This window comes from Dreissena polymorpha, chromosome 14 (genome assembly GCF_020536995.1).
Source record: "Dreissena polymorpha isolate Duluth1 chromosome 14, UMN_Dpol_1.0, whole genome shotgun sequence".
Classification (NCBI taxonomy): Eukaryota; Metazoa; Mollusca; class Bivalvia; order Myida; family Dreissenidae; genus Dreissena; species Dreissena polymorpha.
Genome location: NC_068368.1, coordinates 40,744,287 through 40,760,974, shown reverse-complemented (window position 1 = coordinate 40,760,974; position 16,688 = coordinate 40,744,287). Strand labels below are relative to the sequence as shown.

The 16,688-nt window shown below is 37.3% G+C and overlaps 1 protein-coding gene across 5 annotated transcripts in view; it reads right to left on the bottom strand.

Annotated features, from left to right (window-relative positions):
• Positions 1–16,688, bottom strand: part of LOC127857152 (pumilio homolog 2-like) — a 60,442-nt gene that overhangs the window by 17,190 nt on the left and 26,564 nt on the right. For 3 of the 5 annotated variants that reach the window (XM_052393545.1, XM_052393544.1, XM_052393546.1), the window contains exons 8-14: positions 16,217–16,295; positions 14,094–14,168; positions 10,431–10,625; positions 8,753–8,893; positions 6,361–6,465; positions 1,394–1,549; positions 863–1,018 (exon numbers count right to left, since the gene is read on the bottom strand). In XM_052393545.1, coding sequence (XP_052249505.1) covers positions 863–1,018; positions 1,394–1,549; positions 6,361–6,465; positions 8,753–8,893; positions 10,431–10,625; positions 14,094–14,168; positions 16,217–16,295 — 907 coding nt within the window. The remainder of the gene's footprint in view (positions 1–862; positions 1,019–1,393; positions 1,550–6,360; positions 6,466–8,752; positions 8,894–10,430; positions 10,626–14,093; positions 14,169–16,216; positions 16,296–16,688) is intronic. The other 2 variants (XM_052393549.1, XM_052393548.1) reach the window with 2 other exon arrangements.

Here is a 16,688-nt window from a genome sequence, read left to right as displayed (position 1 = left end):
TACTATAGCCATATAAGGAAAAATGCCCCGCCCCCTGGCGGCCATGTTTTTCAACCAACCGGTATCATTTTCGAACTCGTCCAAGATATTATTGGGATGAATCTTCTGACCAAGTTTCATTAAGATTGGACAATAAATGTGGTCTCTAGAGTGTTAACAAGATTTTACTATAGCCATATATAGCCTCATAAGGAAAAATGCCCTGCCCCTTGGCAGCCATGTTTGTCAAGCAAAGGTTACCATTTTTGAACTCATCAAAGATATCAGTGGGACAAATCTTCTGAGCAAGTTTCATGAAGATCGGAAAATAAATGTGGCTTCTAGAGTGTTAACAAGGTTTAACTATAGCCATATAAGGAAAAATGCCCTGCCCCCTGGCGGCCATGTTTTTCAACCAACCGGCATCATTTTCGAACTCATCCAAGATATTATTGGGATGAATCTTCTGACCAAGTTTCATGAAGATCAGACAATAAATGTGGCCTCTAGAGTGTTAACAAGATTTTACTATAGCCATATATAGCCATATAAGGAAAAATGCCCCGCCCCTTGGCAGCCATGTTTTTCAAGCAAACGTAACCATTTTCGAACTCATCCAATATCATTGAAACCAATCTTCCGACCAAATTTCATGAAGATTGGACAATAAATGTGGCCTGTAGAGAGTGAACAAGGCAAATGTCGACGTCGCACAACAGACAACGCACGACGGACAAAAGGCGAGCACAAAAGCTCACCATGAGCACAACCTAAAAAGATGTTACATGTTTAAATTATGGCTTAATTTTGTAGTTCAAAACATTAAAAGCCCAAAGGTTACCTAGGGAACAATAGTACTGGTTGATAGGGGTCAGATACCTACCGGAGAGTGGTGGGGTCATGGACTGTCCTGGCTGTACCAGCCCCATGGGTCCTGCAGGGGAGCCCAGGTTACCAAGGGAACCGTAATACTGGTTAATAGGGGTCATCTGTCTGGCCTTGAACTCCAGGGAGTCACGTCGTTGACTGTTACCAAGCCCTGTAACAGGCAATGATCTCCAAGATGTTGGCAAAGACGTATTATTACCACAAACATGTTGAGGACATTCTGTAAAGATTGGCCAGATACAACATTTTCTCACTGAAGGACAGAAGGGCATAAATTATTAAACCAATCAACACCGCCATCGCTCTTTGATGGCCAGCATAACAAACAAACTGGTATAAACAAATACTTTTAAGATCTTTTAAACTGACCAGTAAATATATATCCATCAATAATTGTGTAATCCAATTACCAGATAGTATTTTTGCGGTCAACAAAACATGGTTGCGTAATTCAATTGAGTGGCTGCAAACTGTCGGACAAACGCCATTTGATACTAAGACAGGGGAAATATATGTTCAGTCTTACCGAAAGAGTCAGCTGATCCGATGGATCCCTGCATGCTGGAGCCTAGGCTGCTGAGGCCCCCGTTGCCATAGTTACTCTGCTGGTTGAGGTTGTTGCTGATGGGCGTGAAGAGGCTAGAGGAGACCTGGGAGTAGCCCATACCTGACTGGCTGTACCCTGAAACACAGGCACACACACTGATTTAGATTTCATGGTCAATTTGAATAGGATACCTTTTCTTAGCACTCATCTTACATTCAGATGTAACCTGAAATACAAGCCACAGCACATTGGTGTAGAGTGTATGGTCCCTTTAAATAGCTTACCTTTTGTAAGCCTTGATCTTACCATGCATGAGACAGTAACTGCAATACTCATATTGACCAATTATCAAAGACTTTACCAATTTGATTTGGTGACATAGTGTTTGACCCTACTTGACCCCCAGATTCAAACATGGCCTTAATCAAAGTTCTGACCAAGTTTTAAGATTGAGTCATTAATATGGCTTCAAGAATGATAAGATGGGTTTTCTTACCTAATTTTTGGCAAAACTTGACCCAGAATCAAACTAGGCCAAGATATTTTCAAGATATACATTCTGACCAGTGTCATCACGGTTGAGTTATAAATGTGGTTTCTAGACTGGTAACTAGTTTTTTTCAAGTTACAGACTAAAGATACACATGACCCTGATTTAAACTTGGTCTAGATATTTTCAATATGATTTTCCTGAGCCAAGTTTCATCAAGAATGGGTCACGTGGGTTTAGAGTAATAACGATGTTTTATAAGAATTGAAATGGTGACCTTGTTTTTTGACACATGTGAGATATTGTCAAGATTAATATTCTGACCAAGTGTCAAAATTTAGTCCGAAATGAATAATCTACAGTTTTTTCTCAGATTTAACATATGACCTAGTGCTTGGACCTACACAACAAGGAATTGAACTAGGCGTAGATAGTAAAGAACAAGAGGCCCATGAGGGCCTGAATCGCTCTACTGCTATAAACACTGTGCAAGTTTGGAAAGAATAAGATGGAAACTGTGTACTTAATCGGGCAAACAAGGAGAATTTTCTCAAATCCAAGGGGAGATTATTGTGTACTTATTTCTCCGATTCTGCTTATATTCAATAGGGTTCAAGTCCTCATTGATATAAAGATACTGTGCAAATTTGGAAAAAATTGGATGAAAGCTGTGAAATTAATTGCGTAAACAAGCGGGATTTTAAAATTTTCTCATATTCAAGGGGAAGTCATTCTGGTCTTATTGCTTCGATATTGCTCTTTTTAAACAAAGGCTGTTTGTAAAACATGCCCCATATGGGTTGTCAGTTGTAGTGGCAGCATTGTGTGACTACGTTTTTTGTCACTGTGACCTTGACCTTTGACCTAGTGACCTGAAATTCAATAGGGGTTATCTGCCAGTCATGATCAATGTACCTATAAAGTTTCATGATCCTAGGCCTTATTCTTCTTGAGTTATCATCCGGAAACTATTTTACTGTTTTGAGTCACTGTGACCTTGACCTTTGACCTGAAATTTTTAGGGGTCATATGCCAGTCATGATCAATGTACCTATAAAGTTTCATGATCCTAGGCGTAAGCATTCTTGAGTTATCATCCGGAAACCATTTTACTGTTTCGAGTCACTGTGACTTTTACCTTTGACCTAGTGACCTGAAAATATAGGGGCCATCTGCCAGTCATGATCAATGTAACTATGAAGTTTCATGATCCTAGGCCTAAGCATTCTTGAGTTATCATCCGGAAACCATTTTACTATTTCGAGTCACTGTGACCTTGACCTTTGACCCAGTGACCTGAAAATCGATAGGGGTCATCTGCCAGTCATGATGAATGTTCCCATGAAGTTTCATGATCCTAGGCATTAGCATTCTTGTGTTATCATTCGGAAAGCATTTTACTATTTTGAGTAACTGTGACCTTGACCTTTGACCTAGTGACCTGAAAATCAATAGGGGTCATCTGCCAGTCATGATCAACGTACCTATGAAGTTTCATGATCCTAGGCCTAAGCAATCTTGAGTCATCATCCTGAAACCATCTGGTGGACGGACCAACGGACAGACGGACGGACCGACCGACATGTGCAAAACTATATACCCACTCTTCTTCGAATATACACACAGCCATTCAGTAATATTAGTCATGCAGTTAAAATACATGAAGATGATGGAAGTAAAATAATGGTGCATATTTGTAAAGATCAACAGCTACAAAAAGATTACAATTTAGGAAAGAAGTAAGAACACATGACCCAGAAGAGCTTCAATCTCAGTCCAGATATTGCCAAGATAAATATTTCATCAAAATCAGGTCAAAAATGTTAAATCTAGAGTGGAAACAAAGATTTTCTCAGATTTCACCTGGTGACTTAGGTTTCAGATGAACTGACCCAGATTTGAATTAGGCCTAGATATTCTAAAACAAGAGGTGTGTTTGTCAGAAACACAATGCCCCCTATTGCGCCGCTTTTTTTGCTTTGTTTTACCTTTGACCTTGAAGGATGAACTTGACCTTTCACCACTCAAAATGTGCAGCTCCATGAGATACACATGTACACATGCATGCCAAACATCAAGTTACATCATCAATATTGCAAAAGTTATGACCAAGGTTAAAGGTTTGGGACACATACAATGACAGACATGACACATACAATGAGAGACAGACAGGCCATAAAAACAATATACTTCCGATCATTCGATCAGGGGGCATAAAATATATAAAGCTTTGTGCAATCTATGACAATCAGTCAAATGGTTGGATAATGGATTACAAGATTTGTGAACATGATACTTTGGAAAATAGTGTTATGTAAGTGTTTTCCCCTATAACAAGGTCCATAAAAATTGCATGTTTATTGACATGGCATCATTTTCTACTAGCCAAGCTAGGTTCTATTCACTGTACACCTTCTGTGTACTCCCATAAGAGGTGTCAAGAACATGTAATCATCTGCCATTAAAACAATTCTAAACACAGTCACCTAAATAAATATACACACAGCGATTCAGTAATATTAGTAATGCAGTTAAAATACATGAAGATGATGGAAGTAAAATAATGGTGCATATTTGTAAAGATCAACCGAGACAGAAAGATTAGGCAAGAAGTGAGAATGGTAATTTTTCTGGAGCTACACCACAGAATCAACAGAGTAGGGACATGCATTGAGTCGCGTTAAGAGAAAACTGGGCATAATGCATGTGTGCACAGGCTAATCAGGGACAACACTTTCCGCTTTTATGACATTTTTTCGTTAAAATGAAGTCTCTTCTTAGCAAAAATCCAATTTAGGCGGAAAGTGTCGTCCCTGATTAGACTGTGCGGACTGCACAGGCTAATCTGGGCCAACACTTTATGCACATGCATTATGCCCAGTTTTCTCAGAACACGACTCCATTGCTCAAGTCAAGTTCAATTTAAGCCTCTTAATTGAGGCCTACCTGAAGAGTCATTATCCCCTCGCTCCGAATTAGAGCGGTGGGATTATGTGGTTATCTCCGCCGTCTGTCCGTCCGTCCTGGCCACTATCTCCCCCTACACTATTAGCACTAGAACCTTGAAACTTAAACACATGGTAGCTATGAGCATATGTGTGACAGTGCACTATTTGGAACTTTGATCTGACTCCTGGGTAAAAAGTTGCGACGTGGGGATACGCGTCGGCTGCGGCACTTCTAGTTAGTACTGAATTGATGTTAAAACACAGCATGATTTTTTGGTATCTGTTAGAACCTGCTGTTGGGAACAATAACAATGTACAGACCTATTAATTGCTAAAAAATTAAACAGCTGCTGTCTTTGAAATTAGGTTTTCTGTCAGTTTGTCCTATTTGTCTGATATTTAATATTTTATAATGTAAACATAAAATCAGCATTGTTGTACCTTTTGTTATCAATTAGTTTTGTTGACATTTCCTTCTAATGATTAAGTTCATGTTTGATTAAGGTTACAGATGCAATTGATTTAACACAATCAAATTGAGAACTATTTTCATGTTTAGAAAACAATAAAAGCATCATTTGTCATTCCAATTATTGCTTGAAGATCTCACTACTCAAATAACTAAACCTCAATGTCCAATCAATATTTTGGTTTACGTGGAGAACACTACATGTGCTTATTTCAAAGACTTGATTTGTTGTAATTTCATACATTCATCAGGTCACAACAGATTTAAAACATGCTTTCCTAGAAATGAAACTAATAACTGAGGCATTTTTACTCGTAACTTAAGCTAGTTTGCTGCTAACTACCCTAATTTGTGTTGGAAACAAAACAACTTAAGCTTTTAACAAGGCAATGTTTTGTTACTAGCATTCTTTGCTCCTTAGTCTATGCAACCCTGGCTGGTAACTCCCATAAGACTGGGCACATGCAGCACTCAATTTCAGGGATTCTTACCAAGCGAATTTTGCTGTGAGTTACACAAGGACTACATAATGTGACTTCTAGAATGTTCACAAGGTTTCATCATAGCCTTTAACCAAAAAATGCCCCACCCCCTGGCAGCCATGTTTTTCGATGAACCATAACCATTTTCAACTTCGGCAGAGCTATCAGAAACAAGAGATGTGTTTGTTTGAAACACAATGCCCCCTACTGCGCCACTTTGAAGCCATATATTTTGACATTTGACCTTGAAGGATGACCTTGACCTTTCACCACTTATAATGTGCAGCTTCATGAGATACACATACATGCCAAATATCAAGTTGCTATCTTCAATATTGCAAAAGTTATGGGAAATGTTAACGTTTTTGGACAGACAGACAGACTGACTGACGGACAGACTGACGGACAGTTCAACTGCTATACGCCACCCTACCGGGGACATAAAAATCCTCTGACCAGATTTCATGCAGATTGAACTGACAATGTGACTTCTATAGTGTTCACACGGTTTTAATATAGGCTAGCCTGTACACATGCAGTGCTCAACAGACTCTTACCGAGGGAGTTTTGCTGTGAGTTACCGGTACTGCTTGAGTAAATGGGTGGGGTAGCGGGCAACTGCTGCGGCTGAGTGGTTAGAAGACGGAGGTTAGCCGCGCCACCTGTTAGTGATAACATAGAAACAATGTAGCCCAGTTAGTCCCAAACAAAACTGGCCGTGGAACAGGTAAAAAAAAAATGTAGCCCAGTTAGTCCCGAACCAAAATGGCGTTGGAACTGTCTGTGTGTGTCAAGTAACAAACAGGGGTTCTTTTTCAATGGATAAACTAACTTTTGAGGTAATGAGACCAATTGTATAAGAAGAAAAGATTGTTTTGTAGATTTTTTTTTCTAAATTTTAAACTGTCAAGAAGTGCTCACATTTTGTATATTCAAAACAAAAAAAACTAATTGCCAGAGAACTTATTTTTTAAAAGCTATCTTAGGTAAAAACAAGATGTGCTTGTGAAACACTATGTCCCACCATATATTTGACCTTTGACCTTGAAGGATGACCTTGACCTTTCACCACTCAAATTGTGCAGCTCCATGAGATACACATGCATGCCAAATATCAAGTTGCTTTCTTCAATATTGCAAAAGTTATGGCAATTTTGACCCATATATTTGACCTTTGACCTTGAACGATGACCTTGACCTTTCACCACACAAAATGTGCAGCTCCATGAGATACACATGCATGTCAAATATGAAGTTGCTATCTTCAATATTGCAAAAGTTATGGCAAATGTTAAAGTTTGACAATTTGGACCCATATATTTGACCTTTGACCTTGAAGGATGACCTTGACCTTTCACCACTCAAAATGTGCAGCTCCATGAGATACACATGCATGCAAAATATGAAGTTGCTATCTTCAATATTGCGAATGTTATGGCAAATGTTAAAGTTTGACAATTTGGACCCATATATTTGACCTATGACCTTGAAGGATGACCTTGACCTTTCACCACTCAAAATGTGCAGCTCCATGAGATACACATGCATGCAAAATATCAAGTTGCTATCTTCAATATTGCAAAAGTTATGGCAACTGTTAAATCTTTGACGCAAACCAACAAACCAACCAACAGACAGGGCAAAAAACAATATGTCTGCCAGTATAGACTGGGAGACATAAAAAAACTGACATTTTGGAATAATGTTGACATGCCAAAGTAATGAAATACAAATGAAAAGTAACCTGTTTTTTCCCAAATATATTTATTACCAATTAAGACAGAAAAGTGACTGAACATACACAAATATTCATCAGGCTAACTTTTCTTTACTGCTTTGAAGGCTGTACATGCATAAAACCCAAAAATACCTTCATACCACTGATTATGGACTACTAAGCATGTTAAAATTGATTATGCAACAATACATTATTGCCCCTCTTAACTAAAGCATACAGATTTCCATGAAGCAAAAGAACCCGCATTTGTTACGACAGATGACCCATGGCCATACTTGAAACCACTAATAACTTGTTATAAAACTGAGGTATATTGTATTAGTAGATGAAAAGGTTACAAACATACAACCAAAGTACCAAAACATGGCTTCAAACATGCGTTTAGTAAATCAAGTTTTTTTAATCCACTATAATGACAAGATTTGTGAGTTTTTAGCTTCTGAAATTGACATTCATTTATAAAATTGTCAACTCGATTTGGTATTACTTAGAGATAGCCAAGAGCTTTTGCTAATAAGAACTGAATTGAAAATTTTAATTAGGTGTGATATTTTTATACTTCTTAAAAAAAAAGTTCTTTTCCGGTAAAAATATTCACAGCATAAAAAAACAAGAGATTGCCAAGCAATATTGTCCCCTACCGGTGAAACTCCACCATTGTCAAAAATGTTTGTTTTTTATATATTTGTTGCCATAGCTTCCAGAATTCTTGACGTAGGAACAAAATAAAATGACGTGCATTATCTCCATATTGCCATCTATCCATGTTTCAAGTTTCTTGAAAAAATATGAAGAACTTTTAAAGTCAAGAAAAGTGTGACAGAGAGACTGACTGACAGACAGACTGACTGACAGACGGAGTGCAAACCATAAGTCCCCTCCGGTTTCACCGGTAGGGGACAAAAATACTACCTTTCTATTCAGAAGTGTATGCATTTTTTTTCCATTGATAATCCACCGTTTAGCATTGGTAAGAATACAAGGCCAGGGAAAATTTAGCATGAAACTAAATAAAATAATTCTATTTTCATTTTTGGTTCAGGCTCCTTTTGTTCTAACATCTGCAGTAAATAAATAACATTACATAAGGTCACTAGCAATTCTAAAATATTTCTACTTATATATTCTCCCAAAACAAATCAACAGCATGCAAACGTAGTGTTGTTGAACAGATAACAGAACACATGCACCTCCTACGGTGGTGACCTCACCTTGCTGGTTGCCTGCGGTGACAAGTACTGGGGCTGGGGACACGAGCCTCATGGATGCGCCAGGAATGCCCCGGGGGGTTCCCATCACCAGCTGGCCATTCTGGTCATAGTAGGCGGGTGCAAGGATCTGGTACTGGGCGCCTGAAAACAAGAGATCGCAAAAGTGGGCATAATTTCAAAACTGTATATTCAAGTGCAATTTAGATGGGATGGAGTAGTATGAATGCAACATTATGTTTCTCAGAGCAAGCTGGTTACTTTCATTTTTTAACCCGACACTGACCTTTATGCATTAATTATGTACTGAAGAATTGGTAATAACATTAGATTTTGTACTGGCATATCAAGTAAAATCAACAGGTCGCAGTGGTGTAGTGGATATAGTGTCCGCCTAGGGATCAGGAGGTCACGGGTTAGTTCAATCCCTGCAGTGGGAGCATTTATTAGATTTCCCCCATAGACACCAAGAAACGGACTCTATTAAATATGAGCACTTCAAATAAGTCTTAGGCTTTCTATGTAATCAATCTAAAACAAGACTATTGCCAAGCAATATATGTCCCCTACCGGCTCCACCATTGTCAGAATTTTATTTCTTTGTTGCCATAGCAACCAGAATTTTTGACGTAGGAACAAAATGAAATAACGTGCATAATGTCCATATTGCAATCAATCAATTGTGCAGCTCCATGAGATACACATGCATGTCAAATATAAAATTGCTAGCTTCAATATTGCAGAAGTGACATTACATGAGCAATTTTACCCATATATTTGACCTTGAAGGATGACCTTGACCTTTCACCACTCAAAATGTGCAGCTCCATGAGATACACATGCATGCCAAATATCAAGTTGCTATCTTCAATATTGCAAAAGTACTCATAAAATGAGCGATTTCGGCCACATATATTTGACCTCTGACCTTGAAGGATGACCTTGACCTTTCACCACTCAAAATGTGCAGCTCCATGAGATACACATGCATGCCAAATATCAAGTTGCTATCTTGAATATTGAAATATTGCAAAAGTGTACATTAAATGAGCGATTTTGACCAATATATTTGACCTTTGACCTTGAAGGATGACCTTGACCTTTCACCACTCAAAATGTGCAGCTCCATGAGATACATATGCATGCCAAATATCAAGTTGCTATCTTCAATATTGCAAAAGTTATTGCAAATGTTAAAGTTGGCGCAAACCAACAGACCAACCAACAGACCAACAGACCAACAGACAGGGCAAAAACAATATGTCCCCCACTACTATAGTGGGGGACATAAAAATATGAAGCACTAAAAGTTATCGCAGGATCCAGAAAAGTGTGACAAACAGACTGACGGACTGACAGACTGACAGACACACAGAGCGCAAAAGAGTCCCCTCCTGTGAAACCGGTCAGGGACAATAAATAGGTTTAAACTAAGACAAATTGACAAAAGAGCTAATTAGCTTGCCCTCAATTGCCATTTATCTTGTAAAACAGGAGTATGAACAAAATCAGCTAACTAACTAACCTTGAAACACAATAAAGATCACTAACCTTGAAACACAATTAAGGTCACTATCCTTGAAACCTAATAAAGGTCAACGACGTTGAAATACAAACAAGGTCACTGACCTTGAAACACAATAAAAGTCATTGAACTTCAAACACAGTTAAGGCTACTAACCTTGTGGGGGCATCTGTTGCATCTGGTTCTGTCCAGAGTCACTCTGACCCGAGGGGGTGAGACGGCCTGACCCCCCTCTCATCTGGCCGGCGATACCCTGGGGTGTGCCAGGCCCCTGGGCGGGGATCAGGTTGGCTGGGTAGATGCCCCAGGGGGTCTGCACCTGGTAGTACTGAGGGTGGATCACTGTGGGACCTGCATGGGGGGAGGAATACAGAATGATTTGGAGGCTTTGAGTGGGACAATTAATGTATATACTACAGTAATTTTAAAATGTTTTAGCAACAATTTAAATGCTCCAACCTCAGAATGTCGGAGGTATTTTCATAAAACACATGGATGATAAATTGTTAACATAGAAATGTTTTACCAAACCATAAACTCAATATCTTTAATTCGTTGTAAAGGATCACTATACACACAACTTAACAAAAATTTGAATGTATCAAGGCAACATACTGTACATGTCGGGGTTTTTGTAAGATTTGTACAACCAGAGCACATTAGAATATTACTTATTGTAGTTTATATTAACCCTTTCCCACTCAGAAGCAAAGTTAAATACGGCTATGTGCAAACAGCATAAAACCAGAACAGCCCGCGAGTAACTCAGCCTGTTCAGGTTTTATGCTGTTTGCTGCTCATCAGTATCTAAAGGTTGAAAATGAAGCCTTTTGAAACATGAATCTAGTAATTTAGAAAGATCTTACATCAAATTTAACTTGTTCAGGGACTACAGAAGAGTAACAATACATATATGAGTGGTAAAGGGTTTAGATGCTTCTTGTCAACACTCCAAGTCCAATTTTAAGAATGGCATTCACACCATTGTTAAAATGTGTGGGATAATGACCCTTCAAACAATGACAACAGTCCTTTAGGTGTCATGCAGTATCCTTATGGTGAACTAATTTTGTGTTGCTGTTTTCAAAATTGCTGCATGAAAAATGAAGCAACAGTATTGACAAGCTACAATATGCCTATTTGATTTTTGACCCCTAAGTTTAACATTGACCTGTGACCAAGGGAAATGGGTCTGGCACATGACACGCTGTCTTCATATGGTGACCAATTTTAACAGTTATATTTTAAAATCCAATGATGAATGATCATGATACAGATTGGACCAGCTCCAACACAGATAACTATGGCTTAAGACAGCTGCGAGAAGACCTATCAAATGAAATGAAGCAGTTTGATGAAATAAGTGGTTCAATGAAAAGCGCAGTCACAAACCGAAGTATTAATAACACATGACATCATGTTTTTATGACTCATCATAAAGAGTTTGTCATAGTACCGACATGGTCAAGTTAAAAGTTTTATCCAAAACTGAAATTAATATGTGAACAATTACAAGGGTTTACACAGCACTATGGTGACGAGGTGTAAAGGTCAAAGGGTGCAGGGGGAAAAGGTTGCCAAGTAAGAATAACAGCTGCAATCTCAGCCATAAAAACTCAAAAACTCAATACATTGCAATGACAATCAAGTATCTGTTTGTTAAAATACCAATTCAGATGAATTGTCAATAATTTGCTGCACATTATTACCCTATATCAAGACAAATGCACAGACAGGCAATCAGAAGCTGTTTCTCACTGGACAATTACATGCTCTTTATATTTGCCCATGCACACATTTATAAATAAATGCACGAAAAGCGACACTCAAAATTTGTTTTCAAGGTTGATAATTGTATACCTATCAAAAGAATGGCATGTTTGTCAACTGAGACAAACATTTTCTGTTTCAGACAAAAAAAAATTGTGATTCATAATTTTTGATTGTCAATCAATAAACAAAAAGATGGAGTCTAGATATGGTGAAATTTAACCACAAGAATGTTGGTCGGAGTGGTTTTATAACATCAAAACAGAATGACATGAAACACAATTTTCAAATTTCATTCTTTTTTGAATGGCAAATTCGAAACTTCAAGAGCAATGCAATCTTCAGCTTTTTATCTACATAGAAACATAAACAAGAGGGCCATGATGGCCCTGAATTGCTCACCTGACTAACCAAATACAATCCCATCCCAGTTTTCATAAAGATAAACATTCTGACCAAAGTTCATAAAGATTGGATGAAAACTGTGACCTCTATTGTCTACACAAGGTTTTTATAATATTTGACCTTTTGACATAGTTTTTGACTCCAGGTGACCCAAATACAAACCTAACCCAGATTTCATCAAGACAAACATTCTGACCAAATTTCATGAAGATTGGATGAAAACTGTGACCTCTATTTTTTACACAAGGTTTTTCGATTATTTGACCTAGTGACCTAGTTTTTGACCCAAGATGACCCAAATACAATGCCAACCCAGATTTCATCAAGATAAACATTCTGACCAAATTTCATAAAGATTAGATGAAAACTGCGACCTCTATTGTCTATACAAGGTTTTTCTATTATTTCACCTAGTGACCTAGTTTTTGACCTAGTGACCTAGTTTTTAACCCCAGATGACCAAAATACAATCCCAACTCAGATTTCATTAAGATAAACATTCTGACCAAATTTCATAAAGATTGGAGGAAATTTGTGACCTCTACTGTCTACACAAACAAATTGTTGATGGCCGCACGCACACACGCACGCACGCACGCACAACGGACGCCGGACATCACACGGTCACATAAGCTCACCATGTCACTTCGTGACAGGTGAGCTAAAAATAACATCTTAACACAACATACATGTCACTTGAGTTAGACATTCTCCCCTTATAGTTATGATCATGTCACCATAGCTTTTATAACATCCAATGATGATCCAAGGCTTTTTATATGGAGCTAATATTATAGAAATGTGTTTTTGTCATAGGTTACTTCCACTTTACATAAACATGTAAGGCTTCCAACGCTTGCAGTTTTACAAACGTACTTTGAGGCTCTCTATGCATGCCAATATCAGTGGATATTATTTTAACTTTTTTCTGATGAGTTTCCATAGCAATCATATATAACGCCAGATAGGTCCTTCATTAGAATACATATTTTATGCACTGCATCCCTATCAAACTAGCAAGTACTGAAATACTGCATTGAGGATTCCAAGATATATCAAGGCTAGTTTTGAGAAATGATGCCTGCAATTTTAAGTCACCAGTCTAAAACATAGAATAAATGACATAGATAAAACCATAAAAGCAACATTTTCAATGGTCTAAAGTAAAACTATTGTATCAGTAGTACATTTCTACACTCGATACAACTCTTTTACACTCAACCCTTGAGCTGGTGCTTTATATATTTGCTAAAATATCTATGTCCATGCAAAAAGCCTTGCTGACCAGCACCTCAACTATTCCAAGCAAAACCATTTAGCTGCACTCCTGGAAAACAGGGCTTAATGCAAGTGCGTCAAGTGTAGACCCAGATTACTTGCGCAATCTGCAGGGACGACACTTTCCGCTGTAATGGATTTCTTTTTATTTAAAGGAAGTCTCTTACTAAACGAAAATCTTGATTTTGTAAAATTGTCTTCCCTGATTAGCCTGTGCAATTTGCACAGGCTAATCTACGATGACACATTACGGCCCAATTTCAAAGAGCGCAGCAAATGTACTTCATACAGACAAGTAGGTAAGTCATCATAGTTTTGCCCTGAGCGCTATTCAAGGTTTCTAAGAGTTGTAACTAGTCGGCTAACCTGCTAGCTGAATGCCCAGAGAGTACGGATCCTGGCTTAAAACATAGGGTGTTGGCGTTAAACCACCGTTCACTCCTAGATTCGGAGAAAAATAAACAAACAATAGGCAAAAAATAATGTAAACCCACTTTAAGCCATGCAGAATGCTTTTTAGAAGAAAAATAAAGCACAATATGTAATATGAAGAAAAAACACATTGTTACTTGGGCTCAATTGGTTGTTGTCTTCTCAGGTACTACTTAAAAGTACCTCTGGTACTATTTAAGTATTCTAAAATGTACCCAGGTACGGAAAATACATGGCCGTACTCCAACATTTTTTTTGTACATTTCCGTACCCAATGTATTATACTCCAGAGTACCTTAGTTACTTAAAGTAGTGGCTGAGCTGACAATGACCAATCAAGTGTTACTTAAAGTAGTGGCTGAGCTGACAATGACCAATCAAGTGTTACTTAAAGTAGTGGCTGAGCTGACAATGACCAATCAAGTGTTAATAAAAGTAGTGGCTGAGCTGACAATGACCAATCAAGTGTTACTTAAAGTAGTGGCTGAGCTGACAATGACCAATCAAGTGTTACTTTAAGTAGTGGCTGAGCTGACAATGACCAATCAAGTGTTAATTAAAGTAGTGGCTGAGCTGACAATGACCAATCAAGTGTTACTTTAAGTAGTGGCTGAGCTGACAATGACCAATCAAGTGTTACTTTAAGTAGTGGCTGAGCTGACAATGACCAATCAAGTGTTAATTAAAGTAGTGGCTGAGCTGACAATGTCCAATCAAGTGTTACTCTGGAAACATTTTTATGAATTCACAATTATGAACATGGTAATAAGAACATCAATACATTCTTACAAAATGATGAGTTTTTATGTATATTCTTGGACATCAGTCAGTACTTATCAATAACTATGAAATGAAAAGTGAATATGTTGTTGTTGTTAGAAAACTGATTTTTAAGAAAAACAAAGTCATATTTATTTCAACACAAAACAGAATGACATATATAGTGAGCTGAATATCAAAGAATTAAGACTGACTGTTGCTAATACCTAAAATTAGTCAATATCAATTTATTAGTTGGATTAAAATAAAACATAACATTAATTGCCAGCTGAATGGCATTAAGAAAATGAGAACCGGCTTAAAGAAAACAAGAACCGGCTTTAAGAACTACTAAAACTGGCTTTAAGAAAATGAGAACCAGCTATAAGAAAACTAATTGGATTTAAGAAAACAAGAACCGGCTTTAAGAAAACTTAAAACTATTAATGCAAGCCAGTTTGAGAAAGTATCCGATCACAGACATAATTTATTTTGTTCTTTATACCAACTTAAGAACAAAAAGTTCATTTTGATGTGCCTACAAAAGAATATCCAAATGTTTACGTCAAATCAAGTAGCAAGCAATTAAAAATTACCAAAATGTTCATGTTTGAAAATTTCACAATGCAAGTTTCAGAATTTTGGGACATCCCGACATTGACTTTTCCTATTTCATGATTTTACTCTCTATTTTGTTTTTCAATTGGCAAAAACAAATTGTTTAACTACAATTCGTACTTTCCAACTTTTTATAAAATTCCAAATAAACACTGAAAGAAAATGTTTATCAAACAGAAGAGGGAGGGATTGTTAGAAATGAAAATTACATGTCAACCATAAAGGGATTGTGAACACTCCACAAAGAATCCCAGCAAAGCCCACATTGAAGAGTTGCCCGCTCTTCACAGCAAAAAGGTTTTACGCATAAAAGTACTTATCATAATCAGAAGTAATTTGTTTAATATAGTCTTTTTTTATCAACATACACAAAATTAATATAATTTTATGCGACAATAATTAAAAAAAAATCCACATCAACAATTAAAGAACAAAATAAGTAAACCAACTGTACTAAATAATTTTAAATCATTTTTTAATAAGAGCGCCTGAGAAATCTTGATTTTATCATTTTATATACAAGCACATATACATGCAGCAATGATTCAAAGCTGACACTTTCAAAATCCACATGGCCCCACACCTGAATCCCAGTTCAAGTAAATTTGTGGAAGTGTCCGGCCCCTTAAGGGTTCACAGGGAGGTCAACGGGGTCAAGGTGGGGGTATACCAACACTTACCTAGTTGTTGCTGGGCAGCCAGGGCGTACTGTTGCTGGGTGAGGACTGCAATTGGCTGCTGCTGTTGCTGCTGTCGCAACTGGAATTGTGCAACAGATATCGTGTGATGTGATACGTAAAGTTGAATTGATTTTATATTTTTTAAATAACCTTTACTATGTGTTCACAAAACTTTAAAGTATAACTTTAAGAACAATTTAACTTGAAATTGTAAAATATATTTATGTCATCATATGTTAATTTTGGTGAAACTGGAAATTGATAATAATAACATAGATGTATTATGAGTTATTATGAAGACAAAAATTGTTGTTAGTTCGTTGAAATAAGTTTTCATTGTTGACAGTGATTTGTGTTTGAGAACATCAAATTAAAACATTAATTACTAAAAATGAAAACCAATAAACCATGCAACTGAAAATCAATATCAGAATGTTTTGTGAAAATTGGACTTAAAAAAGAAAAATTCCTG